At 36.5% G+C, this 21,258-nt stretch overlaps 2 protein-coding genes and 1 long non-coding RNA gene across 3 annotated transcripts; 1 reads left to right on the top strand and 2 right to left on the bottom strand.

Moving 5' to 3' along the window:
- Nucleotides 1–282: 282 nt before the first annotated feature.
- On the bottom strand, nt 283–5,258 carry LOC126588347 (ACT domain-containing protein ACR1). Its single transcript, XM_050253443.1, has 8 exons — nt 5,011–5,258; nt 4,107–4,282; nt 3,976–4,021; nt 2,788–2,902; nt 2,481–2,548; nt 1,222–1,857; nt 1,016–1,120; nt 283–913 (listed from the first exon to the last, which is right to left on the bottom strand). Exons 2-8 carry the CDS (start codon nt 4,175–4,177, stop codon nt 527–529), a joined length of 1,428 nt encoding a protein of 475 aa, XP_050109400.1. The 5' UTR covers nt 4,178–4,282; nt 5,011–5,258; the 3' UTR covers nt 283–526.
- A 7,297-nt stretch (nt 5,259–12,555) lies between these two features.
- LOC126588355 (protein PHLOEM PROTEIN 2-LIKE A10-like) lies at nt 12,556–14,618 on the top strand. The gene has a single exon (XM_050253452.1). It carries the CDS (start codon nt 12,976–12,978, stop codon nt 14,257–14,259), a length of 1,284 nt encoding a protein of 427 aa, XP_050109409.1. The 5' UTR covers nt 12,556–12,975; the 3' UTR covers nt 14,260–14,618.
- Nucleotides 14,619–15,480: 862 nt separating this feature from the next.
- On the bottom strand, nt 15,481–18,738 carry LOC126588390 (uncharacterized). The gene is made up of 2 exons (XR_007611445.1): nt 17,906–18,738; nt 15,481–16,191 (listed from the first exon to the last, which is right to left on the bottom strand). It is a non-coding gene; the product is annotated as an uncharacterized LOC126588390 (long non-coding RNA).
- Nucleotides 18,739–21,258: the final 2,520 nt, after the last annotated feature.

Here is a 21,258-nt window from a genome sequence, read left to right on the forward strand (position 1 = left end):
TGTTATTCAGCGATTCTCCGTGCTTATAACTTTTCGATCAGAGAGGCGCATTAATTCGTGAGTTTGGCTACAACTCACTTCACAACATGTTGCGACTTGCAGTCGGAGAAATGGCTGTTTTAGTGTAAGGAGCTAAACAATGCTCTTTCGTATTTGTTTCACATCTTAGATTATGTCCACAGGGAAAAGAAAACGTTATGGTTCGGCAGGCTTTCGTTATGTCCTGTTGGTACCCGTACTGGTGGTGGCTGCGGTGGTGATGATGGTAGCTACACGTATGGGTGGAGACTGAGGAGAAGATCCGATTACGAAAACTTACCTGTACAATAAATGCCCCTTGGGTGGAGACTGAGGTTCATTTTTTCCTAGTAAGTACACAAAAAAGAATAAAACAAAGCTTTACAATGAAACATCAACTAAGCTAAGCTACGAAGAGGAGAACGGCGATGCAGACCCTGATTACAGACTTATTTACAGGCACAACCACACATACAACACATTAAAGTACCACGAAATTAGCAGCAACTTATGATCTTATGGGTCCAAAACTGCTGGAAAGACGCTCCAGATGAGACCAAACCAAGCCTCCAAGTGAAAATCTTGGTCTTTCTTCTTCTTCTTCTCTTCTTTTGGCTGCCTTCTGGTTCGTCCTCGACGAGGAACCCTGAAGAGCCCACTTCTGTGATTTGTGAACTGCGATGACGGATTCTCCAATCTCCTTTGTCACCATCTCCACCGTGCTCGGACTTATATCGTGTCCTGAAGCATCTGTGACATAGATTGATCCTACAGCTTTCTCACCGTGTATTCCAAGTGAGAATCTTGATATTGATAACCCGTACTCTCTCAGAACCCTAGTGATGTCAGAAAACAGCCCCATTCGGTTTTTGGCACAGAGGTCTAGCCTCAGTCCCTGCAAAATGTTTTATTCACAATTTAATCGAGTAACACTAGAAAGATGACATTTTTTAATCGTAAGATTCATAAGATCCAGCGGTTGGATAAATAGACATACCTGTGAGATCCTCCTCTCTATTGCAGCAATCAAGCACAGGGTAAGCTTGTGTCTTTCACTCTCTGTGTTCAAAGTGTATCCGTCCTTGTGCCGTACAAAATACTCCTGTGACGCGACATTCCAACATTCGTATGTCAACAACATCAAACACCATAAAACGTGACAGATTTCAGTTGTCATGTACAAGGTCAATGAAAAGTGTGTACCTGATCAGCCATGGTGCCCCTGGAGGAAACCACCGCATGGAACACCACGTACTGCAAGTCGGTTAGGGCGCACACCGTGTCAAACAGTAGCTTAGGACGGTCTCGGCAGCTCACGTTCACAACCCAATACCCTTTCTCCTTACAACTCTCGATGTTCACATGTGTCCGATCGCAACCCCTCTTGTGTGCACTACTACCACCTCCGTCGCAACCACGACAGCTTTCGTAGTCGTCATCAGCATACATCAACTGGTGTAGCCGCCGCTCCGTGTGGGTGTGGCCGCCTGCCGGGGTGGTCAGCTTTACGCTCCTCTTCTCACCCTCCTCATGATGGGCCTCAATCACATTCTCCAGCTGCTCCTCTACATGGGCAAGTCTTACTGGGTCCGTAATTGGCCCTCCTTTCAGCCCGTCTTCGATGTAGAAAATGCCGGCTGCCCGGGCACTGTGGGTCCAAGCCATGGCAGCAGTAATGTGGCAGCCTAACTCCACAAGGACCGCTGATATTTCGGACATGAGTCCCGGTCGGTCCTTGCTGGTCATCTCTAAGGCCAAGTCCTTCAGTTCCGGTGTCACTTCTCTTCGTAGGCATACTCTCGCCTGTTTTGAAATCTCACCTCTCCTTGAACACAGTGCCTGAAGAATTTTGTTAATTATAATTAACACCACGGGAAGGAACAGAACGAAGAGTATGAGGGTAAGAAGTGAGATGATAAAATTTGTTAGAACAATAAATGTTAGGGATTATGGGTTTTGTTTGGCACTTGCTGCCTGGCTTTATATACTATACATCGTTACAATTTTGTTGGATGTCTCCCAAGGAAACAAACCTTACTCTATCTAGACCTAGTCTTATTGGATAAATTTTCAGTATATCAAGAACAAGGTCCAGTACATCAACAGTTTATCCAAGTGGACACTTGAAAAAAAAAATCGACACTTGTGTACCTGGTCATGTTCCTAATACATTGAAAAATCTCTCAACTTGTTGGGCTCGATTTAAATAGATAGATTAAGGAACCAAAATGAATCACTACACTCTAAAAATCAGTACATAACAGATATAGAAAAAGTTGTATTATACATGTGATTATCAACATGGTGTTACGAAACTACTACAACCCCATCGAGTTTTATGCATATAATTTAGATGAATATGTATGGCACGCCGCCGCGTTGTGTTAACGTCACACACAAAAATTTCTCTGATTGGGAGAGAGAGGGAGGGAGGGAGGGAGGGAGGGAGGGAGGGAGGAAACCTGCTGAATATAGAGTATGAGGCTTTCGTCAGTGATTTTGTTTCCGAGTTGGTCCGTCACGTGGAACACTGCAACAACCATGCAATCAAAACAAACCCACATGAAAATCCGGCAGATAGTACTCGTTGATGACACACATATCTCAGAAAGTTATCAGAGTTATATACAAAATTCTCCGATCCTCAATAGAAATATTCAGAAACATAGTTTTTTATATAATAAAATCCGATGATGTTATTAGAATATAACAAAAGGACTGCATATATGATTTTGAAGAATGATTAAGGGGATTAGGGAGTGTAATTACCGTCCATAAACCATCCACCATCGGATGATATGTACGACTTAGAAATAAGAAGATCAAGATCAGTCAAAACTTGGACCATTTCCAGTAAAATCCCGTGCTTGTTTGCACTGTCAACCTGCAAAATATCAGTTAAAACCGTTAAAAACAACATTATGCATAAAACTCTAATTTCATCTCTTCCTGCATGCGTCTGTCATTTTCTCAGATTTAAGTTCACTGAACCTGTAGATTTCAAGGGTTTCTAACTTTTTATACATGGTTTGTATACAACTAGATGACGTCATCTGGTTAGGGTTCTGCCAGTGCATGCCACGAACTTAGTTGCATATGGATGGACAAAGTTATAACAAAGATGATATCGTGCATGGAACTGTTAACTCTGACGTGGAAACTGAAAAGCAAAAGGGTAAATGAATGACGACAACAACAAAAGCTTACCACCTCCTTTCTCTAGAAACAAATAATATTTGATACTTACTTTTCTAGTGGCCCTCCACTCGGTGGACATCACAGAATAGTCTCCTACATGCATTAAGGAGTTTTAATGAAACATTTCACATATTGTTCACTTTTTAACGAAAAAAATATTTTTATTCTAAAAAGTCACTCATGTTACTATTCATTTACAACACATTTTCGTCATTTTAATTAAAACTTAAAGTTTTCAGGCTATTTTCATTAGTTTTTCTTACTTTATATTCTACAGCTCTTCTCTTTATTTATTATATGCAGGTCAAGTTGGGATTGGAGGAGTGGGATTGTGGGCTGCTAATTACTTAATATTAGATTAGTTGCTAATTACTTAAAATTAGATTAAATTGTTTAATTAGTCTTTAGTTTCTAATGATCATCATTGATCATGACATGTATCAACATAATTCTTTGGAGAGTAAAGATTGTTTAGTAATCTGCAGTAGGTAGTAACTAATCTATAAGTATTTATTTGTCGATAACTTCGGCCTATCAAGTATTTATTGCAAATTCGTATTCAATACTAGCAACGACCTTTGTTTTTAAATCTATGGGTGTCAAACTTTGCCACTAGAAAATAAAACCCAACAAACAAAATAAATGGATAAAGAAGTTCCATAAACCATGTCCATCACCCACCAACAAGATAAAAGATGGACTAATTAATTAGCTAAAAAGATGATTGAATTTATTGAATAATATGAACAATGATCTAACCTTCACAAGCGTGCAATCTTTGTATGAGTCATTATCGATACAAACCCTGCGGATTCCAAACCAACCCAATTATATGATTCTCTCCAGCAATTTCCAATACAAAATTAATAAACTTATGTTCATATACGTACCATGGAGGATAGATTCTTTCAATGAGGTATTCGAACTCCGGATCAATATAGGGCTGGTAAATTATTTCCATATCTTCTTCTTCTTGTTCTTCTGCTCAGAAGATGTATGAACAATTTGCAGCAGCTTTGTTACAATAAGGAGATAGCATCATTTGCCGGAGGTTATTAATTCCTATCTGTACAGATATGTATATATAAGAAGGTGTTTGAGACCATTCAAAACACATGCTGGAAACAACGCGTAGACACAAAATAACTTGTAGAGGTGATAAAAGAGCGGCGTCGTCTGTAGCCATTAGCTTGTTTGTTAAGTCAACTAATAAACATATAGAGATGAATTACGGCACCTAATGATTATCTTATACGATTAAAATATTATCCAGTGTTCGAAGTTACATCACAAATCCTTGAGATACATAGCTTTGTTCTAGGGAAAGACTAAGATTTTCCTAATGGTGGAGGAAATCTACTAGAAAAGGATTGGTTGACCCGGAAAAACTGTGGAAATTAAGAAATCAAGGAAGAACGAAGAATGGAGGAAATCAAGAAAAGAAGAAGAAGGAATAAAACAAAACCAGGCGGATCTTTTATTCAACCAAGAAAGACATAAAAAATTCCTTGCACAGGAGGCCCTGAGTTTGGATCCCCTTCCCAATATCGTATCAAAAAAAAAAAATATCAATTACCTAATTTTGAGAAATTGTATAGTAAAGAGAATTAAATTCTGTTGTAAAGAGAGTATTTAATTATGGAGAATCTAGAAAACCAATAATAAATCCCAGATCAAATCTTTGAATAAGCACTATAAATTCATCGACATTGATCAAAATATACTTTCTATCTCGGAGAAAGATAACAAAAAAATTAACAATATAAATCAACAAACAAAAAGATAAACACTCACATATACAGACACTGCTGCTTGATAGTACAGAAGCGAAATTCACAGAGAACTAGAGAGAGAGAGAGAGAGAGAGAGAGAGAAAGAGAGAGGCAGCTCAGAAGGGTTTGTTCTTGTATATATTCTAAGTTTAGAAAGTTTTTGTTGGTCACAAAACACAGAACCGAACAGATGGGCTGTGAAGACCCACCCAACTCTCAGCTCCTTTTTTTTTTTTTTTTTCATTTTTTTTCTTTTTCTGTTTTAATTTTAGTTTTCACATTCACAATATTATTTTAGTGCATTTGTTGGGGTTTTACTTTAACAAACGTGTTGTTCATAGACTCATAGGCGTGATTGGGGTTTCCTAGGAGGACTCAGAGTTTGGCTGCCAATGAGCCACGTACGAACCGTGCCGCCACGTGGCAGGGCACCGACTCCTCAATTTTACATGGGACTGGAAATCTCTCCCCTCCTAATCTCTCTTCCCTTTCTTCCTCTTCTATATAAACAATTACGATTACATCACGTTTACATTTTATTTTGAACATTTTATATAGAAAATAAGACAAAAAGAAAAGTGTGAGAAGAGGAGATGAAAATAGATGGCAGGATTTCGGGAACCTATGCGAAATTTATAAAAGGGCCCATTTTTAAGATAGTTTTTATTTTTTAAAAAGTAGGACAATATTTTGGTACTAGAAAATAATAACATAAATCAAAACAACCTTTGAGACTCACGGTAAGTTTACAAATGTCATTAAATAAGTAAAAAGAGTTACAAATATAATCTTCACTAAATAATAAAAAACAGTTCAATCTTAAGCAACCAAATAAAGAAAAAAAAAGCTTAAAAAACTCTAACTTTAAAGTTTCACTTGAATATATAGCATTATTATACAATAAAATTGAAAAGAAAATCGTTTTTTAAGGTGTTGTTATTGGCTCTCCTTATTATCTCATTGTGCACTCCAAATTTTTTTATTTAGAAAGAAAAAAAAATTACACTTATAAAAAGTACATTATAAGATTTTAAAGTGCTAATAAAAGTATTTTTAATATATAACATTATTACATATAAATATAAGATAGCAAAAAATTTTGAGGGGTCCTTTAAATTTGGGAGTCCTATGCGATTGCACATTTCATTCCCCCTTAATGCAGTCTCTGATAGATGGTAATAGGAAACGAGAGAATCCTACTTCTCTTGCATGATCGATGTTATCTGAAAGTGCGGCGGCTCGTTGTATCAACGTTTGTAAAAGTCCACATCCATATTTCCAGACTGTGGTTTAGAATCTGTTTCGGGATTACAGCTATTATTAGAGAGACAAGCATGTTTTCTGTCGACGATTGGTTTGGTCATCTTAGGGTTTTACTTGGTCAGCCAAGACTCATCAGCCTTTGTGCGTGGCTCTTTCTCTCCAATTAGAGTAACCATCAAGCCATTCAAATGGACACCGGATGATGATGTGGCAAGATCATGGTACACTGGACCTGGTTGAGTCTTTTCGATTCTTGGATCTAATGCCACTTGCAGTGCGGCAGTCGGCACCTCCCCCGGTTTATGTGTTTATACTTTAAAAAAAATTCTTACGGAGAGATATTTTCAAGTGGTGGGTATTAATATAAGCAGAGAAAATAATGTATTTTTGCGTTTTCCTTCGCTTGTATTAGTTATAATCAAGGTCTAAAATATCGATATTATTCTAATATTTTCATCGAAATTTTTTTGTTTTTGGACTACCGATATTTCCGATATTATCGATATTTTAGACCTTGATAGGAACTTTATATGGTATTAAGTCACTCATGTATTTTACCATGCAATGTATAAAGTGTAAAATATTGTACTAATTGATTATATATAAATGATTATGGTGTGTTTAAACTTCTTTCATTAATTACTACATATTTTCTACACCCACAATGTTTGCCAGCTCGCTATATAATCAACTTAAATCAGTTAAATCCATCATGCAATGCATTTCCTTCCAATTTTTTGTGATAAACTAATAGATAATTGACTAAATAAATATCCTGCAAAGTTTCAATAAAAATTTCCAAGTTTTTCTTACAATTTCCATGGTTTTTATTCAATTTTTATCGATATCAATAATATCCTGATATTTTCATCGAAATTTCCGTGTTTTTGGATTATCGACCCACTTGAATACCAGCACTTTAAAAAATTTCTCGTACTTAAATGATTTATGTTATGTTACTTTACTTATAGTTATGCAGATGACGATTTAGATTCAAAGATATAACATTAGTAAATGAACACTTACAAATGAACTCACATTATGGGGTTTCGATCACATTAAAAAAAATTGATCAATTGATACAAAATATGTGTGGCGAGTTTTGAAATTAACACATGAACAACACATATTAGAGAACGTGGGGCACATGTAACTGTTGGACGTTTCACATTAGACAACTTGTCCTGATACTATGGAGAAAGTTGAGGTTTTATCATAAAACTAATTGACAATAGTAGCCCTGCAACAACTTATAATCGCACAAAAGTTCCTTCTTTGTCCGATGTTGATTTATACTCACAAAATTGAGAAGCTAACATGGAAGCATATGATGTTCCCATCGCAGTAAAACAAGTATATAATTTTCGAAAATATTATAATAACAGTATGTAATAGGTACCTTGCAATACAAGTGACAACAAGGTATTTCAACATCAAATGTCAATTCGTTATCACAAGAAATCAATGCTCATTAATTTATGTAGGCACACAAGTCCATTGTAGAGACATTCAAACAATGGAATAGACTGTGTGTTGGTTTTACATTATATTACTACATCACGTGAGCTGCGCTAGTCCCAGGGCTGACCCTAGGAATTTGGGAGCCCTAGGTGAGCCTTTTAAGTGGGGCCCTAGAGTTCTTTGACTCTCGACCCTTTGTTCATTGACATGTGTAAAAAAAATTCATTAAATACATGAAAAGTCTATTACATCAAATATCATTACAAATTAATATAAAAAAGAAGAAGAAAGATATACAAACATTACTCAAATATTACCCGTCTCGCGTTTATAGATGCAAATGCACTTATTAAGTTTACATAATCTAATTTTTCAACCAATTCAAACTGAAAGAGAAGTCCATACCCAGTACGCTAAATTCCAATCATTTTTCTATTGTTACAATGTTACTTATTACATTCAATAAATGAGTGAATTGTTAGATTACAGAGACAACATCTTACACCTAGGGAAAATACTAGAGTGAAGAGGATAGTTATTTTCGTAGACGAACCTAGTCGGATAAGGCGGATTTGAATAATTTATTATTTATTATATAAACTAATTAATTTGAATATTAAATAATGTCATTTTTCAAAAAAGTGAGAGTTTTAACCTTTTAGGTACATAATAAAGATATATGTGGTGTGATCTTAAAATAGGGTAATAAAACCTCATAAAAGTAAACATAAAGGTGATATTTAAGAGAGAAGAAAAAAAAAGTAAAAAGAAGATGATGGAGACTATTTAAAAGGGTGAAGACGTGCAACTATAAAAAAAAAGATGGTGGGACCATCTTAAGTAAAAGCGTTCAATCCCAGGAATGCAAAAAGATGAGGAGCTTAGGGCCATTTAATAACCATTTTATTTTCAATTTTTGTTTACACTGTTTTGAAAATTGAAAATTACTTTCTTGGGTTTTCAAAATTTGATCTTGAGTTTTTACTTTTTTTTATTTTTAGTTTTGATTTTTTTTTTAACTAAAGGTAGTTATAAAAAAAGATTTCAGTTTTTCAGTTTTCAAAATAATGAAAAGTAAAAACCAAAAATAGAAAATGAAATGATTATCAAACTGTCCCTTAATAAGGCACTTGCTAGCACCGTTCGTGATGCATTAGCTTTCTAGCATGAAGCACGACAATCCTAAGAGTGTGTGAGCACATTATGGGCAGGAAGGGAGGAAGGGACATTGAAGCTCACCTTATCCTTCGAGATTGACACATGCAATGGGAAAGGCCAAGAAAGGCAATGGTGTTTCTTAAGTACCCAAGGAAGGAAAAATACCGATAAGCGCAAATGCATGTTCTACAATAAGGAGGGAGACATGACGAAAGATTGTCTCAACTATAAGAAATGCTTGAAAGAAAGGTACTCCAATTGGATATGTGTGTCATGAATCTTATTGTTTTGAGGCTCCTGGTAATAGATAGTAGATTGGTTCAGCTGCTACATTCACGTTTTCAATGTCATGTAGGGTTTTCTACTCTCATTCTGAAAAACAACTCATATAGAATTAGCTTATATGAATTTTTTTTTTCTTTTGGTAATTAGTGAAACAAGTTATATAGAATCAATGTTTCTACTCCAATTTCAGAAAATTTCAATAAACAACTATAATGGAAATTCATATTTTGATTCTCATCAACTCAGTTTCTTCTAAATCAAATTTCGGTTAAGAATTAATAAACGAGTCCAGAAAGGTTCCTGGATCACCCCTTAATTTCTTCTTTGTTATTGTGTAATGTCATAAAATTTTCAACCCTAACCCTAAAAATGATACCTAGCTAATTGTTTGATAAAAAAAAAAAAAACAGTGGTGTAGCTAGGATTTTAAAATAATGGGGTCATAATATAAACAAAAAAAGCTTCATTAGGTTGAGCAGCTAGTAGGCACGTGCCAGTTCCTGTCAACATATGTCAAAAGTTTATGCAACATATGTCAACAACTAATATTATTTGTGGAGACTTGTCGAGGGTAGATGCAGGATACTGTAGAGTAATATTGAAGCTTGCCAAGGCTTTTCAACTAGAGTATTTTACCAAGCACATGATGCGCAAAATAGAGTCACAAACAAGAAGAGAGAAAAGAAAGATAAATATATAGAAGAAAATTGAAGAAGTAGAAGGAGGAGGTTGTAATTTAGTTTGCCTTAACTGTTTATAGGGGTAAATACAATACACTAACAAATATACATGAGATTTTTGAAGTTGTTGAGATCCAGGACAACCAATGACCCCATGCTGACTCCACCACTGACAAAAGGTTTAGGGAGAGGGAAGGTTACCCCATCATAAGGGCAGACACAAGCCTCTTTGAGGACTTACAGATGGGGTCTTAGCCATTTTTTGGTTTTTATAGATCCCCACCAAAAGAAATTGCATGCATTAGGACTCTAACCTAGACCTTTAAAAAACATGAGTTGGTTTTATAGTCACAAAGGAGAAGGCCTTTAAGGAAGGGATTCCCATTTTTTTTTTTAAAAAAAAGGGGAGATGTGTGGCCCACACCACATCGAAATTGAACGATCCGAACCGTCTATTTTTCAAGTTGAACTTCACAGATTATCCTTACACAATATTAACGAAATCAGAAATATTTGAGGCATTAATTGAGTTCAAAGAAATTGACAAACACTTTGTTCTAAGAAAAACATTAAAATTTCATCGTGATAATTGAATAGTCAAATGGTTGCAGATCGAAAGAAATTTTTGTAAGGATGATCCATGAATCGAGACTTAAAATATAGACGGTTTGGATCGTTGAAGTTCGATGTTGAGTAGGTCCCACAACCAGTGGCGAAGCCAGGATTTGGCGAGGGGAGGGGCGAAATGCAAAAGAGTGTAAGGTTCAATCGAAGCGGTTGCTTTTACATTGAAAAGTACAAAGTTTTGAGTCAATATTTATAGCAAAAAACAATATCTCCACCAAAGCGGTTATATCAAAGCCAATATAAACAACTTAAACTGGTTAGGATTAGATTCGAAAAAATGTTAGGCCCTAGTCAGGCAGCAAAGTGGGGTCAATCAACTACGCGCCTAGGCGAGATTTAGGCAGGAGCCTAGATGAATTTAAATTATTGTAAAATATGCATTAAACAATATTTACATTATTTTTTAAAAAGTAATACAATATTTATAGATAATGTGATAGTTTAAGATAAATATGGCGGGGGTGTTTGAAGAGAAAACAAAAATACATACAAGAATATAAAACATTAAAAAAAAAGGAGAGAAATGGGCAAAGTGGGGTTAGAAGAGAAAAAAAGGGGGGGGGGTGGGGGGATGGGAAAACAAACAAGTGGGGCAGAAAGGTAAAGACTAGAAGAGAAATGGTGGGTCTGGGTCAGTACAGTGTTTTAAGAGAGAAAAAAAGTAAACAAATGATCAGCATAATGAAATTGATTTTTTTTCTTTTGCCAAATGACACCGTTTTGTACAGGGAGTATCAAACTCATAATCCTTCATCTTCTTCCCAAGTTCACCGCTCTGCAACCAATGGCGGATTTAGGATTTTAACATTGGGTGGTCCTAATATAAAGCGCCAGAAAAATTAAACGAAAGCAACATTGAATAATTAAACAATGAATTATAGTTTTTCATTCATAATATTTGTACAAACAACATTAGAAGCTACAAGGACTAAATTTATCCACGACCAGATTATACTTTGAAACGTGTGATGATAATTTCATTGTCAATACAAGAAAATATATATTTCTCAATGTGAACAACAAAATTATCATTTAACCATTGAATCTCCATTTTATTGCAGAATGAATTCTTAATGATATTTAGGACGGAAAATACTTTCCACCCAAACACTTACTTAAATTTTGGAAATGAGGGGATTATTTGGTGTAGAAAAGAAACAAAATTAGAATTTGATAAATTGAATAGTTAATTAGGAAGTGGACCGTATAAAGCACAACACGTGGCTTTTTTGAAATTTTTTAATAACAAATGTTGAGGCTTTCAGCCTCCCACGTAGCTTGGCAGAGTGCTTTCAAACCTATACCAAAAGCACACCGTTTTGCTTAAATGGTTAGTCTCCTTCTTCGTCTTCTTTTTCTCTTTCTGGTTTGCAGACAGCCATAACACAGCAGCCGCCGCTGCTCTTTCCCTCCATCACATACCTAGACTTGGGGTCCATGGAGGTCTCACAGCCATTGATCTGAACTTCTGGTTGGTCCCGGGACCACCCAGGTCCCTTAATAGATCCGTCCCACTGAAGCGCGAATTCTCATTTCCGACAAGAGCGAGGGGCTGAACCAGCGCTCCTATGCGTGTTTTCCGGCGAGGGGAGGGGCGGCCGCCACTCCTCGCCCTCACGTAGCTTCGCCACTGCCCACAACTAATCCCCGTTTTTTGAATAAAATGAGTACCTATTCCCTTAAAAGGCCTGCACAAAAGAAACCTATTTTCTTTTTGGTCGGATTGTTACATAAAACTTGCATACACAAAATTCTTGTCATTCCGTTCTAGGTAGTCGTGTTAAGAAATGTGTTGATGTCCCATTCGTCATAAAGTGTGCATAGCACCCCTTCTGAATGAGAGAAATTCTCTTATATAATTGTAATGACATTAGTCGTCCAATAAATATTTATTATATGCTTAAAAAGTACTTCACCTATCCAATAAATGTTTAACACAAAGCATCTCTTGTTACACATGAGAGCTTCTCTCCATTTGAAGGAGAAAAACGAAGTGATCTTTTTTTTTTTTATTATTTATTTTTATTAAAAAAAATGTAATAATCCTTGGCAATAATGTAAAGTTTAGGTGCGAAAATAAAAGGCCACAAAAATAAATTGCTTACGGTGGTGGTTGAAGAAAGAAAATGACGCTGAAGATCGTTTGCGTTCTCACCTCTAACCCTTTCAGAAATCAGAACCAGAGAAACTAGTACACGCATACTCTCTCTTTCTCTCTCTCTCTCTCTCTCTCTCTCTCTCTGCAACGTAGTCTTCAAATTTGGGATAAAAAGACCCCCAACTGTTTGTTGAAAAAGCCAATGACCATTTGTGTTTGGTATCCATAAAATAATAGAAATCTTGATGCTTTCTTTGCTCAGCTATTGGTCTCAGTTGAGGTAAGTACTTCGTCTTTATCTCTTTAAATCCAACACCGTGAGACGCAAGCCGTGCACACTTTTAGCAGGAACCAAATAGCTGGTGAAAGTTTGAAGCAAATATCAAAACTGGGTCCTCGAGATTTCGAATTCTTGATGGACCTGCAATTGGCGATAAACGGTGTCGATTTTTCCCGGAAAAGGACGAAGTGGCTCGTTGTAGCGGCCGCTTTAGGCTTCTCCGGTTATGGTGTGTATAGGTTATATCACTTGCCTTCAGTATCTCAGAAAAGAAAGAGAATTTTAAAGCTTCTAGGGGCATTAGTTTCCGTAGCTGAAGTAGTTTCTGACTCTGCTGAGTCAATTGGAGTTGTGTCTAAGGATTTGAAGGACTTTCTGAAGTCTGATTCTGATAAAATTCCAAATAGTTTAAAGCAATTATCGAAAATCGCTAGGTGTGACGAGTTTTCGGAATCTGTTGTTACGGTCACGCAGGCTGTAACTTTGGGGGTATTGCGGGGTTATGGATTAAAAACAACGAGTGATGGGGATGGTGGAGATTCAAGCTTTACAGACCAGGTTATGGATAAGCTTTTTACCAAGGCCGGGTCGGGTTTTGCTTCTGTTGTTGTTGGAAACTTTGCTAGGAATGTGGTATTAGCTTTCTATTCAGATGGGAAGTCTGGTGGAGGATCTAACTCAAACAATTCGTCGAGTATGGACGATTATGTGACGGAAATGGATGATGTTCCGAGATGGGTGGATGTGGTTTCGAGCGAAAAGTTCAGAGACTTGATTGGTGATTGTATCCAGTTATTTGTAAGCACAGCTGTTGCGGTTTATCTTGACAAGACCATGGGTATCAACACCTATGATGACATCTTTTCTGGGTTAACCAACTCCAAGCATGAAACAAAAGTGAGAGACATGCTGTCGTCTGTCTGCAATGGCGCGGTGGAAACTCTTATCAGAACATCTCACCAAGTATTAACAGATTCAACTTCAAATGCAAACCCTTCGAAATCAAACTCGAGTTCCTATTTGGCAATTGATGAAGGCTCAACTCCAACTAGAGACGAGGGCTTGAGGCAACAGGCATTATCGTTGCATTCAAAGGCAAGAAATGTGGAGAATGAGAGGAACAATAGCGGTTGGGTTGGTAAAGTGTCCAATACTTTGGCAGTGCCAAGCAACCGGCGGTTTGTTCTTGATGTCACCGGGAGGGTTACATCTGAAACAGTCAGATCATTCCTGGAGTTTTTGTTGGACAGACTAAACGATGGGATGAAAAAATGCGTTAATTCTGTTCGTGAGGAAACCGTGGACAGGGGTCTTGAGGTAGTGAGATATGCTGCTGCAAAATCTTCTGTTATTGCTACTATATCTCTGTCTTTGTGCTTACACATACTTGACAGTCCATGGGCATTGGTTCCATCTTAGTTTGCCATGAATGTTATCTTTTGGAAACTGCTTGTACATATTCCGTCTAAGGCCGTAAATTTCATTTGGATATTCGATCGAAGAACTGATTAAAGTCGGCTGGTTACGACAGAGGAGAATTTATGTTTGGGTGATTCAACTTTGATGACATGCTGCTCTGCACCGGTCGATGTTGGTGAGATCAAACGTTTCAGAATTTGCAAAAGAAAGAACCTTCATTGTTGTTTAGATGAATCATAAACAGTATACTTACTTATAGAACATAATAATTTTATGTTATATGATTGCTGCTATCTATTACATGTTTGTGCATCTCATTTGTTCTGACTGCAAATATATTCAACCATTTAATTCTTGTAGATTAGTACTGTTGTTGATTTATTGTACATTTGTAGATTGGAACTTGGGCTGTTTGGTGCTTAGAATTAAAGTGGATAGGATAACTTGATATATTTAAGGTACGTTGAAGGCAGAAATGTGGAAATTTTGTATAAATTAAGGTAGACGATAGATTACTTTGGAAGAAAACTTACCCCTTCCAGTCCCACAAAATGGGAAGATTAGAAGGGATGAGTTTCCTTCACTGTCTAATCCCTAATCCTCTCAATAGAAAAATCACTTAACTCTACCTTCACTTATAGCTATGAGTTATCCAGCAAAAAACCAGTACTCTTGATATTTCAACCGTTAAATCTTGATTTTTGTATTTTTAAACAAAGATCTCAAGGTTAAAACACCGGAAATATCCAGTACTCAAGTATTGTAGAAATTTTCGTTATCTAGTCCAATCCATTTATAGACACCAAATGAGTCTTGCTCTTGAACTTGGTTCTTAACCTGAATGTCTGATGCAAGAGAACTTGCTTGCCTTGTTGGTAAGAAGAAACAACGGAAAAGAATTCGAATTCGGTTGAGAGGTTAGAATACATCCAGGGTCAACAAAAATTATATTATTTCCAAATCCATAAATGTCATCTTTTCTCAGAGTAAGGTCATTACATTACGTGTTATGGATAGTTTTGCCTTGGGATTTTGGATCATCATCCCGGATTTCATTGATAGAGTTCCAAGAAATTGTCCAACTAAATAAATAGTCAAGGTTTGCAAGAGTTGTAGTCGTCGATCACTTGCTTCGTCACAATCCACAACAGGAATTCAACTTTGGCCTCCCTCTGTTTGAATTAAAAGATTTTGAGCACCCTCACTATGACAGTCTCAACGTGATGGAAAATGGAAAAATATTTTAACGTGTTAGAAACACAGCCCGATACTCCAGTTGTCGTGACATAAGTGGTTGAAAATTTTCAAGTATCCAATCACTTGTATTATTACATTTGGTGTACTGATAGTAAAAAATCTCTTTGAAAGATGGAATACAAACAAGATCGGAAACCGATGTCGAATTATCAATCACAATGGTGTGTGTGAATGTCTCAAAGAAGGGATGGAATGAATTTTCTCTGACAATGGCATCAGTTTTATATAGCCTTCTTCATGCCTCTTCAGTATAAGTCTATAAGACTGATGGCAGTGTCAGAGGAAATTCATTCCAATGCTTAATCATTCCATCCCTTCTCTGAGACATATCCACACACACGATTGTGATCGATAGTCCAACGACATCGGTTTCTGGTCATGTTAGTATCCCGTTTTCCATCCCAACAAACGTACGGGATCCCACACGTAACGTGTTCAAAAAACTAGCTGTTAGCTGTTGCCATGATCCTACTGTTTAAGTGCAAACAAATGAAATAACAATTCCCATCCCATCGCTTTACTCTATGAAACGACCGAACATGAGAAGTTTCAGTATACATTGGTTAACTTGAGTTTGCATCAGTCTCCTTTGCCGCTGCATCTTCCTGCTGCTTCTTTTTCCAGTACTCATCAAGTGGGGGTCCAAATATTGCCTTGCCTGAAACAACTCCAATCCTGCAAATTTCATGTACAATCGTCGGGTTAGCTTGAATGTCACTCAAGATCAGATCACAAATATGCATACAAGTTTCTATAGCTGACTGAAAAATGGGGGGGGAAATATTGAGGTACACGAACAGGATACCAAGTACCATGGCTCTCGGGACACTATATTAAATGAAAAAGGGTAAATCCCAGCATTAAAACTTTGTTAGGCCATTCATAGCTGAAATTCAGGCAAGAAAATAAACTAAGCTCAAATTGCTATCTGATACGAAATGCAATTTTTTTTAATGATTCTCTCATTAACAATCAACTAGATGACTGAAGGTCTCCTAGTCTTAATGTCAGATCATTTTCTCTACACACAAAGGACAGATAACACAGTAACAAGATCAACAAATTACACAAAAAGAACCGATGGGATGTAATGCAAATATTGGGTTATTAAGGAATCTCAACACAAATTACAGATTCTTCATTCATATATATATCTGTAGTAAAAAGAACAATATACGCAATCTGGAAAAAAGTGTAAATAAGATGCAGTTGTTTTTGGTAATTCAATTGCTTCTACTAAAGTCACTGCACTTTTTGTGTACCCGAATGCTTCAAGATCTCCCTATCCCTATCTCAAGGATTCAGTAACCTCACCAATCCAGTGAAGAGATAGAAGAACGAAAACAGACTACAAGACTATGCTTGCAGTTAAGAACTTAAAAAACCACAGCACAATCACAATCACAAACACAGAGATTGAAGTACTTCTATCACGAGAGAGTAGACTCACCAATCCAGTAAATAGATGCCAGAATGAAAGAAAGGCCACAGACTATCATTTACTTCGTTGTGGACCTAGTGGTTCCATAATATCAAATATATTATATGCCTCATGAATGGAAATAAGAAAGTGGAACCTGCAAGAAGTTGCTAATGGCCAGACTTTTTCCATAGGACTAAACAGACAGTTGCAGTTTTGAATACATTAATTTCATGCAGGGTTTAAAAATAACTCATCGTGTTAGCCTGTTAGGATCTCGGCTATCAATTTCATGCAGGGATTACCGTTACAAAATGTAAAGGAAAGGCAAATGATGAAGCAAACTAACCTTATAAATAAACAAAGCAAAACAATGTACACATGAGAAAACGAGGGTTGCTGCAGACAATCATTGCCATTGAAGAAACTACTCATGAACTGCACATAGCTGTCCTACGAGCGCAGCATTGAAAGCCACGTTACGTATTGCCTATGAAGCGTTTCAAAGAAGGAACGTCTCATGTCTTGGCACCCTAAATACAAATGTCTCATCTTATACCAATACATAGCCCATGATAAACAATAACAAACACCACATAAAGATTTGTTTTCCCCTTTTATCGATTTATCTGCAACTACTGCACATTCCAAACTTCCACATTGCCGTTTCCTACCACTTTACATATCGAGTTGGTTATGTCAATCGATCACAAAATTAACAATATCAGAACTTCAGGCAGGCAGTCACACCCAAACGCTTTTATACAAAAACAGCACAAACAATGAATCAACAAAAATATCATGTATGCATCTCCAAATCAATCTGGGCCAAAGACCCAAACACCAAATGGAGCGTTCTGAGAGATAAAGAAAGTGCAGGATCGCCGATGAACACAGTAAGACATAAAGGGTATTGCTCCATTTTGTTAATCAACAGACTCGACTTGAATCGTAAAGAAAGGGACTTACACGGCTGCTCCAATTACCAAAGGAAACGAGAGGAATCGTCTTCGAAACATTTTCTGCACAAACACTCTGGATCTCGTTGCAATTTGTATGCTTGCCAAAATTCAGGGGTTTTCAGCTTCTTGCTTTTGAGGGTTTGTAATTTAGACCGGTTTGCTGCAACTTTTGGAAGAAATCGGTTTTCCCCCGGTTTGCCGCATGTTTTATTCAAAGACAACTTTACCCCTTTTGTAAAAGAGAAAACTAGGGTGCATACGTGAGTTTAGTCGAGTTGATTTGTGTGTGTGTGTTTTTTAGTACATCGATATTTTTATACTAAGAAGAGAGAGATAATTCGGCTAATTCACACAATGAGTAATCTAATTTGGTATCGAATTCGCTACCAATTTTTGTGTTATATCCTCTGCACCCAATTTTAAATCTTTATTATCATAACTTGGTGAATTTAAGATGCAAAACGAGTAAAGTAATGTGTAACTTCATTGGCATGACGAAATATGAGTAACCGGTGACATGTAAAAGAAAAAATTTCATCTTTGACATAGCCAATGCTAGTCATGTTTGAAGTCGAATCTTTAAAGCTGAAAGGATTTAGAGTGATTCACTCTGGAAAATTTATAAGGTAACACCTTGTACAAGTACAACGCCAAAGTTCTCCCTTGCAACTAAGGTTTGACGAGCTGGGGAGAAAAAACATTGTTAAAACATGCTAAACCATCGAACAAAGCTTTCAATAAAGTCACGAACAACAACCCCTACACACTCAACCTCTTCGTCACTCTCCCAAGCACCATTTACATTAAAATTTTAAGAATCTTCTGAATGCTTGGACCTTATATTCTTGTGTACTTTTTATATTCACGACAATCTTAAGTACTTGGTTTTGGGGCATGACATGTTACAATAGAGAGCCGAGTTTTAGTCACGATTAAACCCGAACTGGGACCACAAATTGAAAAATCCTACACCCTATTAGATTGCTCTTCTAGGCTGCCCAACCCAGTCTAAAAGAGGGAAACAACATGCGGTTAAGTTTATGATATATCGTCGTTGATTAGTAGTTGGATTGAATCTCAAACTCTAGGTTTAAGACAATATCGATGTTGATTAGTAGTGGGTCATGACACGAAAGGAATATCGAAGATGATAGCCGTGGACCCCACCCATGCATCTACTTTATGTCCAATTTATCTTATTGCACTTTTCCATTTTTAACTACATCATTTAGATTCTTCCTGGCCTCTATTTCTAGCCGACTAAAAATTGGAGGACCATCTATACCGACTTAATGTATAGAGCATGGGATGGTCGTACGCGCATTGGCAAGTCGCACATCTACCGCGTACTATCTTGAAGCAGTTGAATACAAGGAAGGTCAAAGGTGAATGAGCTTCCACATTCTAATTAGTTTTAATAGGGATGTGCTATTCACAAACCTCATTTTACTTCTCACACACCCCTTGATAATTTATGTCCGTTGATCTTCTTCAATTCATCCGATCCGACGGCCGAAAATTAAAAAAGTGTGTGAGAAGTAAAATGGGGTGTGTGAATATTACACCCCGTTTTAATATTATATCACCTCAACGTAGCTGGAGCAACCTCATATGAGCTTTCTATAATCATATGGACTTCACTACCAAATTCTTGCAAACCATCCAAGTGTGTCCCGCCAACACGAAAAACATCCTTGTCTGAGATCAAAATTCTGTTTACCTCATTGTTCGATCATTGATCAATTTTTATAGACTTTGTACGCGTTTAGACTTAGGAGCTATGCGACTTGCAGATAAAGTTCAAACTGATGCAATGCAAAGGACCATAAAATCGGAGCGTGCAGCGTGAAGAGTCATAGTCAAAAGCTATATAGAGTGGTGGTAGTGGAAAGTGGGAGAGTAGAGCCATCATGTTTATGTAGTTACAATCCAACTAACTTCATTCGTCACTGATTTAATTTTAGTTTAGTGCTGTAAAAAAGCCAAACTCCACTAGCAAGGGTCAGAACTATTTTTTCAGATTTTGGAATATTCAAACCCCAAACCACATGCGCTTAAAAACTATCTAAAGGCTTCTTATTGGTTATATGAGCCTACCTACAATACCAGCTAATCATTTTTGCGAAAAAATTACCAACATGATTATATATATGACTTTTTAATACAAGTATATGTGTACATTGTAACCATTGGTATGGAAACAAATTTAGATTTGTCTCAGTTTTGGAGTTCAACTGGAGAGTTAAAAGAAAACAAATTATTTAGTTTGGTTAATTTATACCTTGCCTAAATAGTTTGTACTTGTAGTGGTGTGAGTTTGTAAGCACTAAAGTGATTGGTTGTGTGGAAAATAAGTTAGAGGAGAAAGATTTACTATCATGTCATGTTGATGTCATATTAAGCATGTCTGAAGCTCCTTAGGCTTGTACGACATAGTCAAACCTCAATGGGTGGGTAGCAAATCACTTCTCATTTTTCATGTTTAATCAACAAAAACAAAAGAAAAAAGAAATGTAAGGGTTCTCTAATCTTGTTCAAAGATTTATTGTAAAACACAAAAAATATAGCATCCATGAGTTCTAGTATAGATAGCTTAGTTAGAAACCAGAAATTGCGCAGATAAAAACAGATAGAATGATCTATGTAATGTTGCTATGAATGACATAAATACTTTCACCTAATAACTTATAACTTTTGAGTTGGACGTTGTCCAATTTATCACCGATGAGAACAATAATTGTTTTTTGTTGATTTTCACCTTTGGTGAAAATTAAACGAACCCCAACTGAAATTACTTTTAAGTAGTTGCAGACATTCATGAATTTCTTACAGGTGTAGAGATGAGGAAGAGGAAAGCATTCAATTCACACGCAGTTCAACCACACTCACTTCTATTGGTTACTTCCCAGGGGATTTAGATCCTCTACGGATCCCATCGCTGGGAATACTGGGAATCAATGCATATTTACCGTTCATCAAATATCATGTGGTCACAATTGAATATTTTTTATATGAGAAAATTATAGTTATGGTCCCTTAACTTTAACTCAATTAGAGCAATGATTCCTCAACTAAAAATCCATTACCATTGGTCTCTCAACTCATCAAAATGTGCAGCTATAGTCTCTTAATTAAAAATTCATTACCATTGGTCCATAAACTTTAATTCAACTGGAGAAATAGTCCATTAACTCTAACCAAATTGTAGCAATGGTCTTTCCAACATAACTCATTTTGACAAAATTTTTTATGTAGTTGACGAAAATGACCATAATTACACATTTTGATGAGTTGATTGATCCTAATTATATAAATGGTTATTCCAACATAACTTATTTTGACAAAATTTTGATGAAATTG

Source organism: Malus sylvestris, chromosome 2 (genome assembly GCF_916048215.2).
Source record: "Malus sylvestris chromosome 2, drMalSylv7.2, whole genome shotgun sequence".
Classification (NCBI taxonomy): Eukaryota; Viridiplantae; Streptophyta; class Magnoliopsida; order Rosales; family Rosaceae; genus Malus; species Malus sylvestris.

Coding starts and splice junctions, on each gene's coding strand:
- LOC126588347 (XM_050253443.1), bottom strand. CDS start 4,177: ATGGAAATAATTTACCAGCCCTATATTGATCCGGAGTTCGAATACCTC. Junction 2,549..2,787: donor TGGTGGATGGTTTATGGACG/GTAATTACACTC, acceptor TGGTTGTTGCAG/TGTTCCACGTGACGGACCAA. Junction 1,858..2,480: donor TCATACTCTATATTCAGCAG/GTTTCCTCCCTC, acceptor AAAATTCTTCAG/GCACTGTGTTCAAGGAGAGG.
- LOC126588355 (XM_050253452.1), top strand. CDS start 12,976: ATGGACCTGCAATTGGCGATAAACGGTGTCGATTTTTCCCGGAAAAGG.